Below are 21,024 nucleotides of genomic sequence, written 5' to 3'. Positions count from 1 at the left end.
TGTATCTATGATAATAAAAGGGTGGTGTGCTAATTAAACTGGGCGTCTTCCGGAAGTCATTCCGGACATTCTTCCTGCGGAGGCTGGGGCGGAGGGAAGCCAGCCTGGGGCCCGGTGCCCGCAGGCGTCCGGAGGAGGGCAGCTGGTGCCAGCAGCGAGGGGGGCGGGCTACTGTTGCACAAATTTTCATGCATCGGGCCTCTAGTACACACGGAGTGGCCAGATTATTATGATCTCTGAGCGCATAATAATCTGGCCACTCAGTGTACTTCTCTTGAGCACCTCATTTATTTGATATAAAAGATAGTCTAAATCGTGCACCTGATCAGTTTCCCCCTTTGCGCTGGCTGATAGAAAGCTCAGGGCAAATAGGTGGTTGATCTCCAGCCAAAGTCTAGGATACTTTTGGTACCCACTTGAGATACCAATACACTGAGTGGCCAGATTATTATGCGTCCAGAGATCACAATAATCTGGCCACTCAGTGTATATATAAGTCTCCAATTTGTAAGAAACACACACATGTTCATAAGTATGTATTTACATACTATATGTTATGTTTAACAATAGTGTCCATATATAACATATTCAATAATAATATTCAACGTGTAAGAAATATAAATATATTATACCCTATGTAAATATATTATATCCTATGCATATTGGATAACAATATCTAATACATAATCTATAGATGATGATAATACCTAATTTGAAAGAAGTACAAATATATGAAATAGTTATAGAAACACATAAAATGACAAAATCTAATTTATAAAATGGGTTGTGCCTCCTTTCAAAACCTAAAGGAAACTAACATTTAAAACCATGGTATCTTTTAAGATTATGGAGTTTGCAGGTTCTTTGTGCATATGTAATCTCCACACATCTACTCATATTGCTTTCAAATAAGGAAAGATTTATTTACTTATGGTCTTTATATGGTGTTGTGGTTATGTGTTTGTTTGTTTGTTTCCTTTTCCTGCTTTATTGCAATGGACAGGATCTCCAATACGAAGTTGAGTAGGAGATTCATCCAACATTCTTGTCTTGTTCCCGGCCGCAGGCGCAGAGCATTCACAGTTCACCACTGAGGTGGTGTTAGCTGTGGGCTTCCAGGAGCTGTGGATGCAGGATGTATCTCCTAGTCCTAGTGTTCCCAGCACTTTGGGCCTTTTTTAAATTAAAATATTTTCCTTCTACACATTATAAACCCCAAAATATATTGCTCTCTGTGTGTGTTTTTTTTTAAAATATATTTTATTGATTTTGTACAGAGAGGAAGGGAGAGAGGTAGAGGGTTAGAAACATCCATGAGAGAGAGTCATCGATCAGCTGCCTCTTGCACACCCCTTACTGGGGATATGCCTGCAACCAAGGTACATGCTCCCGACTGGAATTGAACCCAGGACCCTTCAGTCCCCAAGTCAATGCTCTATCCATTGAGCCAAACCGGTCTCGGCTCTCTTTGTTGTTTTAAGCACAGTCATTAGTCGCTTATAGTGGTCTGCCTAGTCAGCCTTTTAGATGTTCTTTCGTTCCTTCTTGTATATCTCTACTTCCATCGGATGAAAATATTCGCCTTAAGTCAGTGACTCGGGAAGGGGCCCCGAGGGAAACTGCAGCCCTCGGTGTTCTACATGAGTCTTTCTCATGGAGTTTTGCGGTTTGGCATCTGAGACGTGACCCTTCACGTCTGCTGTGTTTGGTGACCCCAAGATTCCCCCAGGCGTTAGAGGAAGCCATGGCGGCGACCTCTGAGGACAGAGAGCCGGTGACCTCTGAGGACAGAGAGCCGGTGACCTCTGAGGACAGAGAGCCGGTGACCTCTGAGGACAGAGAGCCAGTGACCTCTGAGGACAGAGAGCCAGGCCCCCGCCAGCATTCCCAAAGGCTGTCATCCTCACCCTTGAGGCTCTTGGGCAAGATCCCGGTCAAGACCCAGAACTTCATCGTTCAGACCAAGAGGACAGAAAGCATTTTGCTCCAGATCGCCTTCTCCCTCGGGCTGGGCAGCATGTGGCGCTTCCCGTACCTCTGCCACCGGAACGGAGGTGAGGCCAGACGTTTCGGGGACACAAGGCTGGACCCCGGGCTCCGGGGAGGAGGGCACCGAGGGAGGGCACACCGCCCCCACGCCCCCATCCGTGGTGTGAGGGGTCCCGGGACAAAAGCCATAAAGGGGGTGGGGGCCGGGCTCCCGCTGCCCGGGGCTCAGCTCCCTGCTCCCTCCTCCAGGTGACTTCATCCTCATCTACTTCTTCCTGCTCTGCCTGCTCGGGGTCCCCCTCCTGTACATGGAGATGGTCATGGGGCAGTGGCTGCGGATCGACAGCATCCAGATCTGGAGTCATCTGGTGCCCCTGATGGGAGGCCTGGGCTATGCGAGCATGCTGGTGAGCGAGGGGCCGGCCAGGAGGCGCCGTGGCTCCCCCCACTCCCCACCCGCCCCCTGTGGTCTCCACGTCCTGTCTCCACCCCGCTCACCCCTCTGCCCGCTGTGTCCCCGCCCCAGGTGTGCGTCATGGTGAGCGTGTACAACAGCATCATCATCACCTGGTGCTTCTACTACCTCACCAACTCCTTCCACCACCCGCTGCCCTGGACCCGCTGCCCGCTGCTCCACACCAACCTCACCGGTGAGGGGAGGGGGAGAGGGAGAGGGAGGGGGAGGGAGAGGGGAAGGGGGAGGGAGCGGGAGCGGGAGAGGGAGCGGCAGAGGGAGAGGGAGAGGGAGAGGGGGAGGGGGAGGGAGAGAGGGAGGGAGAGGGAGAGGCAGAAAGAGAGGGAGAGGGAGAGGCGGAGGAAGAGGGAGACGGAGAGGGAGAGGGAGAGGCAGAGGCAGAGGCAGAGGGAGAGGGAGAGGCAGAGGGAGAAGCAGAGGGAGAGGCAGAGGGAGAGGGAGAGGCAGAGGGAGAGGCAGAGGGAGAGGGAGAGGCAGAGGGAGTGGGAAAGGGAGAGGCAGAGGCAGAGGGAGAGGGAGAGGGAGAGGGAGAGGGAGAGGGAGAGGGAGAGGGAGAGGGAGAGGAAGCGGGAGAGGCAGAGGGAGTGGGAAAGGGAGAGGCAGAGGCAGAGGGAGAGGGAGTGGGAGAGGGAGTGGGAAAGGGAGAGGCAGAGGCAGAGGCAGAGGCAGAGGGAGAGGGAGAGGGAGAGGGAGAGGGAGTGGGAAAGGGAGAGGCAGAGGCAGAGGCAGAGGGAGAGGGAGAGGGAGAGGGAGAGGGAGAGGGAGAGGCAGAGGGTGAGGGAGAGGGAGAGGCAGAGGGTGAGGGAGAGGCAGAGGCAGAGGGAGAGGGAGAGGCAGAGGCAGAGGCAGAGGGAGAGGGAGAGGCAGAGGGAGAGGGAGAGGGAGAGGCGGAGGGAGAGGGAGAGGGAGAGGGAGAGGGAGAGGGAGTGGGAGGGCTGGCAGGGCCGAGGGAGGCAAGGGCACCAAGAAGCACCGAAACCAGTGTGGCTCCGTGAGGGCTGAAGGGTCCTGGGTTCGATTCCTAATCCTCTTGGTGGCGGGCTCATCCCTGGTGGGCGGTGTGCAGGAGGCAGCTGGTCGATGTTTCTCTCTCATCGACGTTTCTAGCTCTCTATCCCTCTCTCCTCCTCTCTGTAAAAAATCAATAAAAAATATTTTTTTTAAAAAAATTAAGAAGCAAGAGGGAGGGAGGGAGGAAGAGCCAGGGAGGAGGGGGCGCAGGGGCGGCTCCGGGAGGCGGCGGCTGAGCGCCCGGCCCCCAGGCCTGTCCTGCCTGCGCACCGTGTCCGAGCAGCAGTTCTGGTACGAGGTGGTCCTCAACGCCACGGCCCACATCCAGGAGGGGGACGAGCACCTCATCCTGCATCTCACCCTGGGCACCTTGGCCACGTGGTGCCTCCTCTTCGTCATCCTCGTCTCAGGCCTGAAGCTGTCCACGCCGGTAGGCCGCCCCGCCCCTGCTCCGCCTTCACAGACCTCGAGGTCCCAGCTCCTTCCGATGCCTCCCTTGTCCACCCCCCACGCCCTGCACTCCCCAGACGGCAGCCTCCGATGGGGCCCCCCCGCCTCTCCAGCAGGCCCCCCCCCCTCACCCCCCCCCCCCCGCAGCTGTGTCAACCCCATCCGCTCACAGGGGCTGCTCCTCTCCCACCCTGGCGGAAGGAGCGCCCCCTGCTGCCCAGCCCCGTCACCACCGCCCCCATCCCCGGTCACTGCCCTGGACACACTCTGAGCCTCCCAGCTCCCACCTTCCTGCGTTTTTTAAAAATATGCTTTTATTGATTTCAGAGAGGAAGGGAAAGAGAGAGAGAAACACCCATGAGGAAGAGCATCCTGGGTGGGCGGCCTCCTGCACGCCCCACCCGCCCCACCCTGGGGACGGAGCCCGCAACCCCGGGCCTGTGCCCTTGACCGGGAGTCGAGCCTGTGACCTCCTGGTTCCTAGGTCCACGCTCAACAGCTGGTCGATGTTTCTCTCTCATCGAAGTTTCTAACTCACTATCCCCTCTCTCTTCCTCTCTGTAAAAAAATCAATAATATATATATATATATATATATATATTTTTTTTTTTTTAGAGAGAGGAAGGGAGAGGGATAGAGAGTTAGAAACGTCGATGAGAGAGAGTCATCGATCAGCTGCCTCTTGCACACCCCTACTGGGGATATGCCCGCAACCAAGGTACATGCCCCCGACCGGAACTGAACCTGGGACCCTTCAGTCCACAGGCTGTCGCTCTATCCACTGAGCCAAACCGGTCAGGGCCAATAAAATATATTTTTTTAAAAACAAAACAAAACAGCCGAAACCGGTTTGGCTCAGTGGATAGAGCGTCGGCCTGCGGACTGAAGGGTCCCGGGTTCGATTCCGGTCAAAGGCATGTACCTGGGTTGTGGGCACATCCCCAGTGGGGGGTGTGCAAGAGGCAGCTGATAGATGATTCTCTCTCATCGATGTTTCTAATTCACTATCCCCTCTCTCTTCCTCTCTGTAAAAAAATCAATAAAATATATATATTTTAAAAAACAAAACAAAACAAAAAAAAGCAACACGCAAACACAAAACTCTCTCTCCCCAGTTTCTCCTCCTCCTCTCTCACCTATGAAGTGTCTCCCTCAGCCTTCGGCCCCATGGCTCCTCCCCCCTCACTGTTCAGAGGCCGGAAAAGCCAAGGTCCATGATGAATAACCAACTGCCCGCCATCGAAAAGCCATCTGTGTTTGTGATCTCTCGCCCCCCCTGTTAGGGGACCCCTCCCCCCAAACGCCATGGTTGTCTCCATGGAAAATCCTCCCAGAGGCCCCTCGTAACACCGCTCACCCCACTTCTCCGCCCCTGCCCGCCTACAGCCCCCTGCTCACGCTGGCCTCTGTCTTCCCTCCTTCCCCTGCTCCGGCCTCCGGCTCCCGCCCGGCCCGCCCGGCCAGTTCCTGGTCTTCACGGTCTTCCTCCCCTCCTTCTTCATCGGCCTCCTCATCCGCTGCCTCTTCCTGGAAGGCGCGGCCGCCAGCCTCAAACGCATGGTCACGTTGGAGGTGAGGCGGGGGCTCCACACCTCCCTCCCTTCCTCCCTCCCTCCCGCCCTCCCTCAGGGCTTCTCCGGACGCCCTTCCCCTCCATCCTCTCTCCTCTGCCCGGCCTGCCCCCTCTTTCCCCGCTCCCTGTGGGGGTCCCACACCCGAACCGCTGGGCCCCCCTCCCTCCCTGCGCAGCACACGTCCTGGGCCTCGCTGGACCTGTGGCACCAGGCGGGGGGCCACGTGCTCTACTCGCTGGGCCTGGGCCTGGGCACCACCATCAACATCTCCTCCTCCAAGGCCGGCAGCAACAGCTCCGTGGTGGGCGTCCTGTGCATGACCGTCGTCCACCTGGCGGCCTCGCTGGTGGCCACGGCCATCGTCTTCGCGGTGGCGGGTCACTGGGTGGGCACCAGCGGCCCCGCCTGCATCGAGAAGTGAGTCCTCGCCGCCCGGGTCCGAGAAGAGGTCTCCCTCCCTCCCTCCCTCCCTCCCTCCCTCCCTCTGCCTTAGCAACTCCCCCAGCTCACAGCTCCCCAACAGTGAGTAATAATAATAATAACCTCGAGCCCTAACCAGTGTGGCTCAGTGGATAGAGCGTCGGCCTGCGGACTCAGGGGTCCCGGGTTCGATTCCCGTCAAGGGCATGTACCTTGGTTGCGGGCACATCCCCGGTAGGGGGTGTGCAGGAGGCAGCTGATCAATGTTTCTAACTCTCTCCCTCTCCCTCCTCTCTGTAAAGAAAAAAAATCAATAAATAATATGTATATATTTCTAAAATAATCTCTCTATATAAAAGCCCAGCGACCAGAACTGCCAGAGGACCAGACGACTGCTGGCTATGACACACACTGTGGCAGCCAACCAGCCTGTCCCCGGCCCTGACCACCCCCACAACCAGCTCGGCCCTGATTTGCCCCCAACACCCTGACCGGGGGTGGGGCCACCCGCCCTACCACCCACGGCCCCTCCCCCCTCCTGCTGGCCTGGCCTGACGGGCCCCCATCGGGGTGGGCCGGCCGGACCCCACCCACGCACAAATTGGAGCACCAGGCCTCTAGTGATAATAATAATAATAATAAATAATAATAATAATAATAAGTGTATACTAATAGGTCAGAGAAAACAGCCAGAAAGGCAGTAGGCTAATAGCCACCACTTTATAGGTAAGAAAATGGTCTCAAAGACGTGACCTCTAAAGGTTTCCATAAGTTACAAATGGTGTAAAGACTTCACAGTCAGTCCCTGAACTCACACAGGAGGCAGCTGCGGCATTCTGAGCCCCAATCCGTGATCATGGGCCCGGGCTGCGCACTGGGACGATTCTGCCTTCGGAGACACCTGTCTGAGGCAGCCGAGAGGCTGGGCTCCCTGGGCCTGGGTGCACTCAGCGGCTGGGATTTCTGAAGCTCCGCGGTGAGACTGGCCTTCCAGTTCGGATGTGGAAGGATGCGAAAGTGCCTGCTTCCATGGCAGCAGCCATTTTTAAAAAACATATTTTTTTTTTATTGATTTCAGAGAGAGAGAGAGAGAGAGGGGGGAACATCAGTGATGAGAATCATCGATCGGCTGCCTCTTGCATGCTCCACACTGGGGAGTGAGCCCACAGCCCAGGCGTGTGCTCTGGATCGGAATCGAATCTGTGACTCTTCAGTCCGCAGGCCGATGCTCCATCCACTGAGCCAAACCAGCTAGGGCGGTAGCAGCACTTTTAAAGATGGATTAAAATCGTCATATTTTCCTATAAGCTACTGAAGAGCAGGGGCACAGAGACCTTAGTGAAATAAATCCCAGAGGGTAACGAGCCCAGCATCGGTGAGCAAAGAGCCACGCGTGTGTCTCTCTGGGGAGGAGTCTGTTCGGGGCCGTGTGAGTGTCCCGGACGGAGTGAGGGCACAGGCAGGATGGGGCCGTCCGCGCTGGGACCGTCGCTATTGGCTGCCAACGGGTATTGGACATTCAAAGAGCCCAGCACAGAGATAAGTTCCTGAAGCACCCATTTTCCTGACTCTGGTCCAGGAATTTTGTTAAGGAAGAAGCAGAAGGAGACAAAGCAAGCAGAAGTGTGCATAGGTTTTTGTTTTGTTTTGTTTTTTAATATATTTTATTGATTTTTTTTACAGAGAGGATGGGAGAGGGAGAGAGAAACATCAATGATGAGAGAGAATCATTGATTGGCTGCCTCCTGCAACGCCCCCTTCTGGGGATCAAGCCCGAAATCCAGGCCTGTGCCCTTGGTCGGAATCCAACTTGGGACCCCTCATTCCACAGGCTGACGCTCTATCCACTGAGCCCAACCAACGAGGGCCCTATTTTCTTCTTAAAAAAAAAAAATTTATTGTAGAAAGTATTACATATGTCCCCTGCCTGTTCCCTCTTTTCATCTCCTGTGGCATTCATTTCAAAAATGCCTATCAGACATTTCTTTAAAAAACATATACATATTTTATTGATTTTTTACAGAGAGGAAGGGAGAGGGAGAGAGAGTTAGAAGCATCAATGAGAGAGAAACATCGATCAGCTGCCTCCTGCAACCCCCTTACTGGGGATGTGCCCGCAACCAAGGTACATGCCCTTGACCGGAATTGAACTTGGGACCCTTCAGTCCGCAGACCAACGCTCTATCCACTGAGCCAAACCGGCCAGGGCTGGACAAGCTTCTTGAGAGGCACAAATCGTCTGCCCCTTAGGTGGGCCTCCCAGGGTGCCTCACCCCCCGTCCATGTGCTGTGTGTCCGGCCCCTGTCCAGCTGCCCTGGCCGTGGGCAGCCGTTCCCGCCCTCAGTCCCCTCGTTTGTCAGCAGCCGAGCGGCCAGAGGGTCTCCATGGCCTGTCCTCTCCGCCCCTTCCCCCTCAGGAGCATCCTCGCGGTGAATAAACTAATAAAAAGGGGGCTGCTGCCCCAGGACGTGAGCCCGCCCCCGGGCGTCCTGGCCCCGCTGGACTACCTCACGTGGGTCAGCAGCCTCCCCAAGCACCTCCAGTTCCAGGTCATCCAGGCCTCCCCGTCCTGCAGCATCGAGGTCCTGAGCAGAGAGGTGTGTTGGCAGCGGGGCGGACAGGGGTGGGCGGCAGGGGGCATCCCAAAGGCCCCAGAGGACACTGGGAAACGTATTTCTCAGGAGTCTCACGGGCCACCCAAGCATCTTATCATGCAGGAAACGGTTGTAATCACATTCCCACCACCATTTAAAAAATAAAAAATAAAAAATTAATTAAATATATATATATATTTTTTTTTTTTATTGTTTTTTTTTACAGAGAGGGATAGAGAGCTAGAAACATCGATGAGCCGAAACCGGTTTGGCTCAGTGGACAGAGCGTCGGCCTGCGGACTGAAAGGTCCTGGGTTTGATTCCAGTCAAGGGCATGTGCCTTGGTTGCGGGCACATCCCCAGTAGGGGGTGTGCAAGAGGCAGCTGATCGATGATTCTCTCTCATGGATGTTTTTAACTCTATCCCTCTATCCTTCTCTTCCTCTCTGTAAAAAAAATCAATAAAATATATATATTAAAAAAAAAATAAAGAAACATCAATCAGCTGCCTCCTGCACACTCCCCACTGGGGATGTGCCCACAACCAAGACACATGCCCTTGACCAGAATTGAACCTGCGCCCCTTGTGTCTGCAGGCCGACGCTTTATCCACTGAGCCAAACCAGCTAGGGATCCCACCACCATTTTTTTTTAATATATTTTTTATTGATTTTTTTTTTTACAGAGAGGAAGGGAGAGAGATAGAAAGTTAGAAACATCGATGGAAGAGATATATCGATCAGCTGCCTCCTGCACACCTCCTCCTGGGGATGTGCCGCAACCAAGGTACATGCCCTTGACCGGAATCGAACCCGGGACCTTTCAGTACGCAGGCCGAAGCTCTATCCACTGAGCCACACCGGTTTCGGCCCACCACCATTTTTGTGTGGACCAGGGCCTCGGCTAGGTTGTCACTCTACTTGAAATCTCACACAGATCCTAGGACCCCTCCCCCTGTCCCTCCCTCCCTCGTCCCCCCCGGAGGAAATGGGAGGCCCCAAGAGTGAAACTCACACAACTTAGGAAACCGAGAAGAGCAAACACTCAACCATCCACCCCATCGCCCGCCTCCCGCCTCTGCCCAGGACAGACATTGCTAATGGACCACCGCAGCATCCCCCCCCCCCACTTCCCATCGCCCGCCTCCCGCCTCTGCCCAGGACAGACATTGCTAATGGACCACCGCACCATCCCCCCCTCCCCCATCCAGACCCGCCCGGCCTGAGCCCTCCTCCCCGACAGTTCTCGCAGGGCCCTGGCCTGGCGTTCCCAGCCTTCTCCGAAGCCGTCGCCATGCTGCCTGGCGCCCCGTTCTGGGCCTTCGTCCTCTTCCTGACGCTGGCCGTGATCCAGCTGACCACCTTGGTCAAGGTCGTGGAGAGCATCGTCTTTCCCCTCCACAGCGTCATCTCCTCCTTAAAGAGGCTGCCCGTGATGTTCCCAGGTACCTTGGGTCCCGCTGCCTCCCCTCCCGACCTCCAGGGCTGGCCCGGGCCCCGGCCCCGGCCCCGCCCGGTGACCTCAGCGGCCACACCGCCTCTGCCTCTGCCTAGCGGCCGTCTGCCTGGGCGGGTTCCTGGGCAGCCTGGTCTTCACCAGCAAGGCCGGCAGCTACATCATGTCTCTGTTGGACGAGACGCTGGTCCCGCTGACCCTCATCGTCATCGTGGTTCTGCAGAACATGACCCTGGCCTGGATCTACGGAGCTTCCAGGTGATGTCCAGCCCCCGGGGCTGCCCGGCCTGGAACCCCACCCCGGCTCTCCGAGCGGGCGGAGCTGGGCACCCTCTGAGAGGCACAGCCGGGGGGTCCCAGCCGTCAGGACCCCGGGAAAGGGGGCTCGGGTTCCCCTGCCATTGCCCACAGGAGCTTGTCTCCCCCGCCCCCCGGTGGATTGGGGGGTTCCTCGGGGAGGACCAGATGCAGGGTCCAGGCTTGGGAAGGGCCTGTCAGGACTCAGCATCCCCCGGGAGCGGAGGGCTTTGGAGGGAGCCAGAGAGCCGGCGGGCCTGCCTTCCCAAGGGCTCGGTCCCACAGGCCCCCGTGCCCATCGCGCCCGCCGCCCCCACCGCAGGTTCCGGGAGGAGATGTACGGCGACCTGGGCCGCTTGCTGTGGTCCTCCTGCCCCTTTCTGTGGTGCTACGTGACCATGCCCGCGCTGCTGGTCCTCCTGGCCTTCGGCCTCATCCGCCTCTACGGCAAGGTGCCCCCCTCCTACATCGCCTGGAACAGCAGCACCGTGAGCCGGGCCCCTGCTCCCTCCGGGGACCCTGTTAGGCCGGATCCCCTGCCCGTCCGGTCCGGGGCGGAGAGGACCTTGGCTCTGCCCGGAAAGGAACCGGGTGGGGCGTGCGGAAAACTTACCTAGCAACCGGTGACGTCAGCCAGCGGGGCCCCCGGCAGGCCCCGGGCCGCCACCCCGGGGACCCGCTCCACCAGCCTCCCGGCCCCTCGGGGACTCTGGCCCTCCGACATGACACGGACCAAAAAAAAACAAAACACGCCCTCGCTCCTACCTCTTTCTTCCTCCCGCCTCCAGGGCCGGGAAATGGAGCAGCCCTACCTGCCGAGCGCCCTGGTCTGGATCACCTTCCTCGGCGTCCTCGTCCTGCTGCCCATCCCCATCTACCCGCTCCAGCACTGGTGGCACCTGCAGGACCGCATCGCCAGCCACCCCTTCGAGAAGCTCCTGGCCAAGAAGTCCGCCCGGCCCTCCGACTGGCCCAAGTTCCCGCCGGCGGCCAAGCCCACCTTCCGGGAGAGGAGCGAGAACTCGGTGGTGATGAGGCCCAGCGCGCTCACCGCGGTCGCGGTCGGGGAGGCGGACGAGAAGCCCGAGTGGCTGGAGGAGCTGCCCTGGAGACGGCGGACGGAGAGCTACTCGGGGTTCAGCCTGCCCTTCCTCCCCTCCGTGCCGTCGTCCGCCTCCCTGAGCCTGCCCGCCAGCCCGCAGGCGAGCGCGGCCACCGTGGGCGCCGTCGAAGGCCTAGAGAGGCGCGGGACCAAGGCGGGCAGCTTCCCCAAGAAGCCCGCCCCCTAGCCGGAGGCCACGCCCACTTCCCCCGGGGAGCGACTCCGTCCGACCAATGGCGGCCTCGGAGCCTGTCTGGGGGCAGGAGTCATTGGCTCAGCCGGGGAGGAAGAGGAGGGGCGTGCGGGAAAGCTTACCTAGCAACCGGTGACGTCACTCAGCGGGCGCCACCGCAGGCTCGCTCCTCTCTTGGAACAGGAGCGATTCTACGTTCAGGGGGGACCCCTCTCCGCTCTGAGACTGGATAACCCGGAAGAAGAGCCAACTGGCCTGCTCACAGGGCTGGGCCTGAGGCCCCCTTTCCTCCCTGTGAAGTGGGAGCACCCTGGGGGCCTGATGGGGAGGGCCATCCCAGGACTTTCCAGGACCTGACTCCCCAGTTATGGAGACAGACACCCCCAACCCCAACCTCCACCACCCAGCTGGGGGGCCGCCCTCTCAGAACCCGGGGGGCGGAGTGGCTGACACAGCAATGCTGTGGGTCAATAAAGCAGTCCGCTGGGACTAGTGTTCTCTCTGTGAGCGACCCCCCCACACCTCCTCCACCTCCACCCCCACCCCAACCCCTGCCACACACGCCCCCTCCAAATCGCCAGGCCCCGGTGAACTGAGTGTCCAATTGGTGACTCCAGTCTCCCTTCCAGGCACAGAGACTGAGTTTCTAGACCCTCTCCTTGTCCTGGGGTTGAGCCAAACTGTGGGGCAACTTGCCTAGCAACCGGTGACGTCACTCAGCTGGGCCCTGGCAGGAACCGGGCCACCCCATCAGTATCCCTCAAACTAGGACATGTGTTAACCCCTAAAATCCACGTTGGCAACTGGGGACCCTACGGAATCTGTCCCAAACTGTCATCTCACCGCTACCACCGAGACGGTAGCCTGCCTAGACTCACCTGGTGCTAGGCTTTGTTTTTCCTTGGGGTAGAGTGTCCCCCACGTGGGCCTCGGAGGTGGGTCGCCTGGGTTCCGCGGGCTCAGGACCAAGGCTGCTGGAGAGCTCGGGGCTCGTTAGCGTTGTCTGCCGGAGAGGGTAGCACCGCCCTGTCCCGGTTGCCAATGTAGATTTTAGTCACTAGGAAGCAGCCGCGTTGAACCACGCTAGACACATCTACACTTGGTAACCAAACTCCTGACTATGCTGTGGTGGACCAGGAGGTAGAGTCAGAAACATATTTTTGAACTGATTTTTAGGAAACTGTTGCCACAATAATGCCAGATGCCTGCAGATGGCGGGAAAAGTGGGGAGACCCGTCCAATACCTTAACTATCAACTGCCTGCAATAGGGCTGATGGGTGGGCTGGTTGCTGCACCCTAATGGATGCCATCAGCATTTTTATTTAAAAAATATATGTTTTTAATTGATTCAGAGAGGAAGGGAGAGGATGAAAGAGATAGAAACATCAATGATGGGGGAGAACCACTGATCGGCTGCCTCCTGCATGCCCCGCACTACAGATGGAGCCAGAAACCTGGGCATGTGCCCTGACCGGGAATGGAACCATGACCTCCTGGTTCAAAGGTTGACATTCAGCCCCTGAACCATGCCAGCCATCAGCATTTTTTTTTTATTGATTTTTTGAGAGAGAGGAAGGGGGAGGGAGAGAGAAATATCAGTGCAAGAGAGAAACATCCATTGTCTGCCTCCTTCACACACCCCGATGGGTGATGGGATACACAGCCTGGGTTATGTGCCCTGGCTGGGACTCAAGCTGGCGACCATTCGGTTCACAGAACGACACTCAACCCACTGAGTCACACAGGCCAGGACCATCAGCTTTTAACTTAGCTCAACAGGTAGCAAACCAGGCCCAGTGGATTGTGGGAACCTCTGGAAATGGAGGGTTGGGGTGCATGCTGAGCCAGTGGCTTTGCTTCAGGCAGTAAAGTGGGGGACAGCCTTCCCTCCAAAGGGGTAACTGCTACTTTTCTATTGCAAAACAGATATATGGGGACCAGACCAACTGCACCCCCAAATATACTGTGTACACTTCACCATTTCAGACCTTACTAGCTGTCAGGTTTGAGCTGGCCTACTCCAAAATGGAAACTCCAAAATGGCCGCTGGTTGCTTTCAAGGAGAGCTTAATAGCTGCCTTTTCTTTTTTTAAGAAAGGGAGGATTTTTATTGATTTTTTTTACAGGGAGAAAGGGAGAAGATAAAGAGCAACATCATCAGCTGCTTCCTGCATGACTCTCACTGGGGATGTGCCCACAACCACGATACAGGCTCTTGACCGGAATCGAACCTGGGACCCTTCAGTCTGCAGGCTGACGCTTTATCCACTGAGCCAAACCAGTTAGGGAATAGTTGCCTTTTCTTAAAAGGGGTGTACTTGGCCCTTGCTGGAATGGCTTGGATAGAGTCAGCCTGTGGACTGAAGGGTCCCAGGTTCAATCCCCAGTCGAGGCACATGCCCAGTAGGGGGCATGCAGGAGTAGCCAATCAATGATTTTTTTTTTTCCTCTCTTTCATCATTGATGTTTCTATCTCTCCCTCTTCCTCTCTGAAATCAATAAAATATTTTAAAGGGGGTGTAATGGTGGCTACCTCCGGCAGGTGGCGCTGTCGTACTGGGAAATGGTCTCTGTATTCAGCTGTGAGATATTATTACCTTTAGGTTTCCCTTTCTCCTTCTGGTTTCTGCATTGCTCCTGTAGACCCCCACCTCCGAGAGGACCGCACATACTGCAGGTGCTGGGTGGCAGACGCCGATGCTTATAGGATATCCACAGTGTGAGCATGTGAGACAACAGTGTCAACTCTCCCTTCCATTGTGGAAGCCACTGGATGGTGTGGCTCAGTGGTTGGTTGAGCATCAACCTATGAGCCTGGTTGTGGGCTTGATCCCCAGTTTAGGGAGTACAGGAGGCAGCCAGTCAAGGATTCTCTCTCATCATGGATGTTTCTATTTCTCCCTTTCTCTCTGAAATCAATAAAAAATATATTTTTTTTAAATAGTGAAGCCCTAACCGGTTTGGCTCAGTGGATAGAGCGTCGGCCTAAGGACTGGAGGATCCCAGGTTCGATTCCAGTCAAAGGCATGTACCTTGGCTGCAGGCACATCCTCAGTAGGAGGTATGCAGGAAGCAGCTGATCGATGTTTCTCTCTCATCGATGTTTCTGACTCTCTCTTCCCCTCTCCCTTCCTCTCTGTAAAAAAACAATAAAATAATTTAAAATATCAGCAATCCCACTTCTAGGTGTATACATTATACCCCAAAGAACTGAAAACAGGCCTTCAAAAAAACATGTAGCTCTAGCTGGCTTGGCTCAGTGGATAGAGCATTGGCCTGCAAACTGAAGGGTCACAGGTTCGATTCTGGTCAAGGGCACAAGCCTGGGTTGTGGGATCAATCCCCATTGGGGGGCATGCAGGAGGCAGCCAGTCAATGATTCTCTCTTATCACTGATGTTTCTATCTCTCTGTCCCTCTCTCTTCCTCTCTGAAATAAATAAAAATATATTTAAAAAAATAAAAATAGAAGACATGTACATGAACATTCACAGCAGCATTATTCATAACTGACCAAAAGTAGAAACCACTTAAATGTCTGTCAGCAGGTGAATGGGTAAAATAAAAGTGACATACCCATACTATGGATAGTATTCAGCCACAGAAAGGAAGTTCTGATATGACATGAGTCAACTTTAAAAAGACTGGGCTAAGTGAAAGAAGTCACACACAAAACATTACAATTACTCCACTTATTTTTATAAATATATTTTCATTTATTTCAGAGAGGAAGAGAGAGACAGAAACATCAGTGATGAAAGGGAATCATTGATTGGTTGCTTCCTGCACATTGGACCGAGCCTGCCACCCAGGCATATGCCCTTGACCGGAATCAAACCTGGGACCCTACGGTCCTCAGGCTGATGCTCTATCCCACATGTGTCAAACACAAGGCCCGCGGGCCAAATCCGTCCCGCCAGGCCTTGCAATGTGGCCCGCACCGCGCTGTCATCACTGCACTCCGCTGCGTTTCCATCACAATGACAGTTTATGACTGTTCAGTAAACCATTCGGCCCGCGATTTAGGCTGGATTTTAGATTTTGGCCCCTTCTCTGATTGAGCCAAACCAGTGAGGCCATGATTCCACTTCCATAAAACTAGAGGCCCGATGCACAAAGATTTGTGCAAGAATAGGCCTTCCTTCCCCTGGCTGCCAGCACTGCCTTCGCTCTGGCCAGAGCCATGCTTCTGCCTTCCCACTCTGCCCAGGGGCCTGGGGTACCTGTGTATGCAAATTAACCTTCCATCTTTGTTGTGTTAATTTGCATACTCACTCCTGATTGGGTAGTGGGTGTCACAAAGGTATGGTCAATTTGCATCTTACTCTTTTATCAGTGTGAATATCCAGACTAGGGACAGCAGCATCAGCTTGAGTGGAAGTCCCCTCTGTGGGACACGCTGTGTCCAAGATCCAGAGGCTGGACCTTGCTGGACCTTCTCCATAGTAGAGGCCGCAGAACCAACAGCTCATTCTTTCCTTTTTTTCTTTTCTTTTCTGTTGTTTGTTAATCCTTACCCGAGGATAATCTGGTTGCCACACAACACTTGGCAATGTTTCAAAGCCACTCTGCACCCAAAGAGGCAGATAGTTGGAATTCCTCCAATTGGGGTGTTCTGGTTGTGATGCTGGATGTGTTGCTTGTTGCTGGCTCTCCTGCTATTTAACTAATAATTGCTGTCGGGGCAGCCTTGTCATTACCAGTTTAGTCTGTTATGGGTTGTTTAGTTAAACTGCACGGATAATGATGCATATTTGCTTCAATTCCATGTGCGCGTGGCCTGTAATTTCCCACTAATTAGACTTTTTAAAGACACATAGGCAGTTATCCACTCAGATTTGCATCGTCTGCTCCCCCGTTGCCAAAGCAGATGTACACGGCGCCCACCCTCCCCGCTCGCTCCAAGAACTAATTTGCTTCCATCACCGAGTTCTGGAAAGTAGGAAGCAGGGGGTTGCGGGTAGTTCTTGTCCCACTGACGCGAGAGCCATCAAAAGAGTGCAGACAAGAGGGGCCGGACCAGAGTCAGATAGGAACAGTGGGGCTCAGAGGAGGCACAGACCCCCCAGGTATCTGCAGTACAGCAAACAGACCAAGGATCACAAGCCCACCCCCAGCTGTAACCCCTATACCCGAAGGATCTGGACAGACACCACTAGATTCCCAAGAATCAAGCATCCAGCCGAAACCGGTTTGGCTCAGTGTTAGAGCGTAGGTCTGCGGACTGAAAGGTCCCAGGTTCAATTCTGGTCAAGGGCATGTACATTGGTTGCGGGCACATCCCCAGTGGGCGGTGTGCAGGAGGCAGCTGGTCAATGTTTCTCTCTCATGGATGTTTCTAGCTCTCTATCCCTCTCCCTTCCTCTCTGTGGAAAATCAATAAAATATATTTTTTAAAAGAATCAAGCCTCCAGACGCTCACGTGGCTTTATTTCCCCAGTGTGGGGAGCTGAGTGCGGTCTGTGGTCCCTGTGCCCCCAGGACCTGACGCCTTCTCCAGCCCCGCGGGCCGGGGCAGGGCCTGCGGAGGGGCCAGCCTGGCCTCCAGAGGCGGCACCTCCCACAGTGGGGCTGGCTCTGGGCGGGGCCCGGCCTGCTGTGGTCCGAACGGGTGAGACTCCTGCAGTGGTCCCCACGGCGATCCAGTCCATGGCACAGGGCCCACCTCAAGACAGGGCCACCACCTACTGGGGTCCAGGGGGCAAAAACCGCCCATGGTGCTACTCCTTGAAGTCCGCCGTCAGGGCTCAGTCTGGGGGAAAGAGAGGAGAGCGAACAGGTGGTGGACGCAGAGGAGGACAAAACCATGGGAGACTGGCGAAAAGGAGAGAGACCCGTGAAAAATCCAAAGGAAGCCCAGAGAGTGGAGGAGGGACAAAGAAAGGATCGCGAATGAGAAAGAGAGATGGGAACAGAGGCCTGGAAAGCAGGCACACGGCAGGTAGTGACAGAGGCCGGAGATACATGCAGGTGGGCCCTACTCACTGACCTTTGGGCCCAGGCGGGGTCGGGGGTGGAGGCCCCCCTGGGGGAAGCAACGTAGAGCGGCTCAGGGCCTCGGCCACCCAGCCCAGGACGCGGCTGCAGTGCTGGACCTGGGGAGCAGAGGGATATCGGGGCTCCCTATGGAAACCCACTGCCTCCCACACACCCCGCCCACACTCCCCAGCCGGCCCGGACTCCTCACCTCCTGTTCCACCCCTTTCAGGCGCTGCTCGTACTCGCGGATCTGTCTCAGCTGCTTCAAGGCCATGTCCACCCTGGGCGCGCATGACGTCAGGCCTGAGCTGGGGGCAGCGCACCCGCCCCGCCCACACGGAGCCCCGCCCACACGGAGCCCCGCCCCTGTGGCCCCGCCTCTCCTAGCTTTCCAGGGCTCCGCCCACTCAGGCTCCGCCCCTAACCTGGTGCTTTGCAAACCCAACCAATCCCTGTCCAGAGGCCAGAAGCCCCGCCCCCGACCACGCCCCGCTCTTACTTCTGAGACGTGCGCTTGAGACGCTCTGAGTCACTCTCCCGCTTGTCCCTAGCGCGCGCCAACAGGAAATTCTCCTTCCGCACCGATTCCCAGGTCAGCAGCTTCCTCTCGGCTTCCTTAGGGAGGTGGACCCCTGGAGGGCAGGGGCAGGACAGAGTCAAGGGCCCGCCCCTCCTGGGGCCGCAACCCGCCCGGCCCGCACCGCCACTCAAAACCCTGAGTGAGCTCTCGGGCCACGCCCCCGACTACCTGGGCCACGCCCACCCGCGCTTCCGCCATCCTCCCCAGCTCCTCACGTTCTTCCTCTCAGGGTCCCGCCCCTCGTGCTTCTCTGTTTTGGGCCAGAACCCGCTCTCACGGAAATGCTGGAGGTTGGGGGAGGCCGGCAGTCTGGCCCTGTGCCTGCGCAATCGACGGAAGAGGAGGCGCACGTGCGAGATGATGATGAAGGGCGGGGCCAGCGCGGGCCGAGAGTGAAATTCCCGGATGAGGCTATAGCGCTGCGCCTTCCAATAGAGGTCGCTGTTGCCCTGTACTTTGCCAAAGGTGTAGCTGTGGGGACCAGAGGTCAACGGTCACCGGAGGTCAATGCCCAGTCAAGGGCGGTGGGTCAAGGTTAGAGGTCAGGAAATATGTTCACAGTAGATAGGCAGCAGGCAGATGTCAGAATCAATAATGTCAGGGGTTATTACAAGATGGTAGAATCAATAATGTCAGAGGTTATTCCGAAATGCAATTAGTAGTTAGGATAGGAGGGCCAAGTGTCCGAGATTAGAGGTCAAGTTGGGGATGGGGTCATGGGTTAGGGGAGAGGTTCTGGTCAGGTTCAAAAGTCAGTCTGAACACAAATAATTAAAATCAGAAATAAAATGGGGATATTACTACCAGACTTACAGAAATGAGGATTATAAGGGAATAGTATCAACAATTGTATGCCAACAAAAAAGATAATCTAGGCCGTGGTGGCCGGATAGCTCAGCTGGTTACAGCGCCATCCCGGAACGCCGTCGGTCAGGGCACATACAAGAATCAACCAACGGCCCGGCCGGCGTGGCTCAGTGGTTGAGCGTTGACCTATGAGCCAGGAGGTCAGGGTTCGATTCCCAGGCAGGGCACATATAAGAATCAACCAATGGATGCAGGAATAGTGGAACAACAAATCAATTTTCTTCTCCGCCCTCCTCTAAAATCAAGTTTTTAAAAAAGATAACCTAGATAAAATGGAAAAGTTCCTAGAAAATCACAAATTACCTAAACTGACATAAGAAGAAATAGAAAATCTCAAAAGTCCTATAACAAGTAAACAAGTAAAGAGATTAACTAATCAAACACACGCGCGCGCACACACACACACACACACACACGCACGCACGCAGACACACGCACACGCACACACACGCACACACACAGCCCAGGACCAGGCTTCACTGGTGAATTCTATCAAACATCTAAAAAACACCAATCCTTTTCAAATGCTTCCAAAAAGCTGAATAGGACAGAACATTTCCTGAATCGTTCTATGATGCCAGCATTTCCCATTATATCAATATCAAAAGAAAAGAAAATTACAGATCAGTATTCTTGTTTTGTTTTCTTTTGTTAATCCTCACTCGAGGATATTTTTTCCATTGATTTTTAGAGAGAGTGGAAGGGAGGCAGAGAGACGAGAGACAAATATTAATGTGAGACACACTGATCGGCTGCCTCCCACACGTGGCCCGGTCAGGGATCGATCCTGCAACCGAGGAATGTGTTCTGGACTGAAATCAAACACACAGCCCTTCAGTCCGCAGGCTGATGCTCTAACCACTGAGCAACTGTCTAGGGCTCTCCAGCTTTGAGTTTGACATAATTGGGCTAGGGCATAGATCAATGTTCTTTTCTTTTAAAAAAAAATATTTTTTATTGATTTTTTTAAATTTATTATTTTATTGATTTTGTACAGAGAGGAAGGGAGAGAGATAGAGAGCTAGAAACATCGATGAGAGAGAGTCATCGATCAGCTGCCTCTTGCACACCCCCTACTGGGGATATGCCCGCAACCAAGGTACATTCCCTTGACCGGAATCGAACCCGGGTCCCTTCAGTCCCCAAGCCGACGGTCTATCCATTGAGCCAAACCGGTTTCGGCTAGATCAATATTCTTTATGGATATACATGCAAGACTTCTCAGCAAAGTACTAGGAAACGTAATTCAGAAGAATATTAAAAGGGTTATATACCACGACCAAGTAGGATTTATCCCAGAAATACAATGGTGGTTCAACATATAAAAATTAACCAATGTAATATACACTACCTTAATAGAACAAAGGGGGGGGGGTGTCACATAATCATTTCAACTGGCAAAGGGTACTTAGGAAAAACCCTCAGCTACTATCATATTTACTGAAGAAAGACTGAACGGCTCTAGCCGATGTGGCTCAGTGGATTGAGCATCAGCCCGTGGACTGAAGAGTTCTGGGTTCAATTCCGGTCAAGGGCACGTGCAGGAGGCAGCCCATCGATGTGTTTGTCTCACATCGATATTTCTCTGTCTTTCCCTCTCTTTTCCACTCTCCCTGAAAATCAATGAAAGATATCCCCAGGTGAGAATTAAAAAAAAGAAAAAGAAAGACTGAATCTTTCCCCTAAGATCAGGAACAAGACAAGGATGGCCCCTTTCCCCACAGCTATTCGTCATTGCACTGTAAGCTCCAGCCAGAGCAATTAGACAAAGGAAGAGGTAGACTCTCTCTTCACAGGGGACCTGATTCTATTCCAGGAAATCCCAAGAAAGCTGCTAGAGCTAATAAATGAATTCAGCAAAGCTGCAGAGTACAAGATCAACAAACAAAACTCAATTATGTTTCTATACATCTGCCATGAATAATCCAAGAGGGAAATTAAGAAAGCAATCCCATTTACAATAGGATCTAAAAAAATACAATAAATAAGCACCTCGGAATAAATTTAACCAAGAAGGTGAAAGAGCCCTAACCGGAG

The 21,024-nt window shown here is 54.6% G+C and overlaps 2 protein-coding genes across 11 annotated transcripts in view; one reads left to right on the top strand and one right to left on the bottom strand.

The window, feature by feature from the left end:
* The first annotated feature begins 1,744 nt into the window (after positions 1 to 1,744).
* On the top strand, positions 1,745 to 11,996 carry LOC118712147 (orphan sodium- and chloride-dependent neurotransmitter transporter NTT5-like). The gene is given in 11 exon segments (XM_045577197.1): positions 1,745 to 2,054; positions 2,239 to 2,396; positions 2,516 to 2,639; positions 3,727 to 3,905; positions 5,390 to 5,497; positions 5,675 to 5,916; positions 8,337 to 8,517; positions 9,757 to 10,047; positions 10,049 to 10,227; positions 10,589 to 10,754; positions 11,055 to 11,996. Coding segments are annotated over 11 exon segments (2,439 nt in total). The 3' UTR covers positions 11,556 to 11,996.
* A 4,978-nt stretch (positions 11,997 to 16,974) lies between these two features.
* Positions 16,975 to 21,024, bottom strand: part of TRPM4 (transient receptor potential cation channel subfamily M member 4) — a 39,776-nt gene continuing 35,726 nt past the window's right edge. For 5 of the 10 annotated variants that reach the window (XM_036425642.2, XM_036425641.2, XM_045577126.1 and 2 more), the window contains 5 exons: positions 18,398 to 18,591; positions 18,040 to 18,172; positions 17,749 to 17,821; positions 17,551 to 17,656; positions 16,975 to 17,313 (listed from right to left, as the gene is read on the bottom strand). In XM_036425642.2, the coding sequence (XP_036281535.1) occupies positions 17,309 to 17,313; positions 17,551 to 17,656; positions 17,749 to 17,821; positions 18,040 to 18,172; positions 18,398 to 18,591 (511 nt within the window). In that variant the 3' untranslated portion in view covers positions 16,975 to 17,308. Of the gene's footprint in view, positions 17,314 to 17,550; positions 17,657 to 17,748; positions 17,822 to 18,039; positions 18,173 to 18,397; positions 18,592 to 18,615; positions 18,702 to 18,722; positions 18,837 to 21,024 lie in introns of those variants that run through there. The other 5 variants (XR_006740762.1, XR_006740765.1, XR_006740764.1 and 2 more) reach the window with 5 other exon arrangements.

The sequence above is a fragment of the Pipistrellus kuhlii genome, unplaced genomic scaffold, assembly GCF_014108245.1.
Source record: "Pipistrellus kuhlii isolate mPipKuh1 unplaced genomic scaffold, mPipKuh1.p scaffold_m20_p_84, whole genome shotgun sequence".
Taxonomy (NCBI): domain Eukaryota; kingdom Metazoa; phylum Chordata; class Mammalia; order Chiroptera; family Vespertilionidae; genus Pipistrellus; species Pipistrellus kuhlii.
The sequence above is the reverse complement of the archived record's forward strand: the minus strand, read 5'-3'. Positions and strand labels throughout refer to the sequence as shown.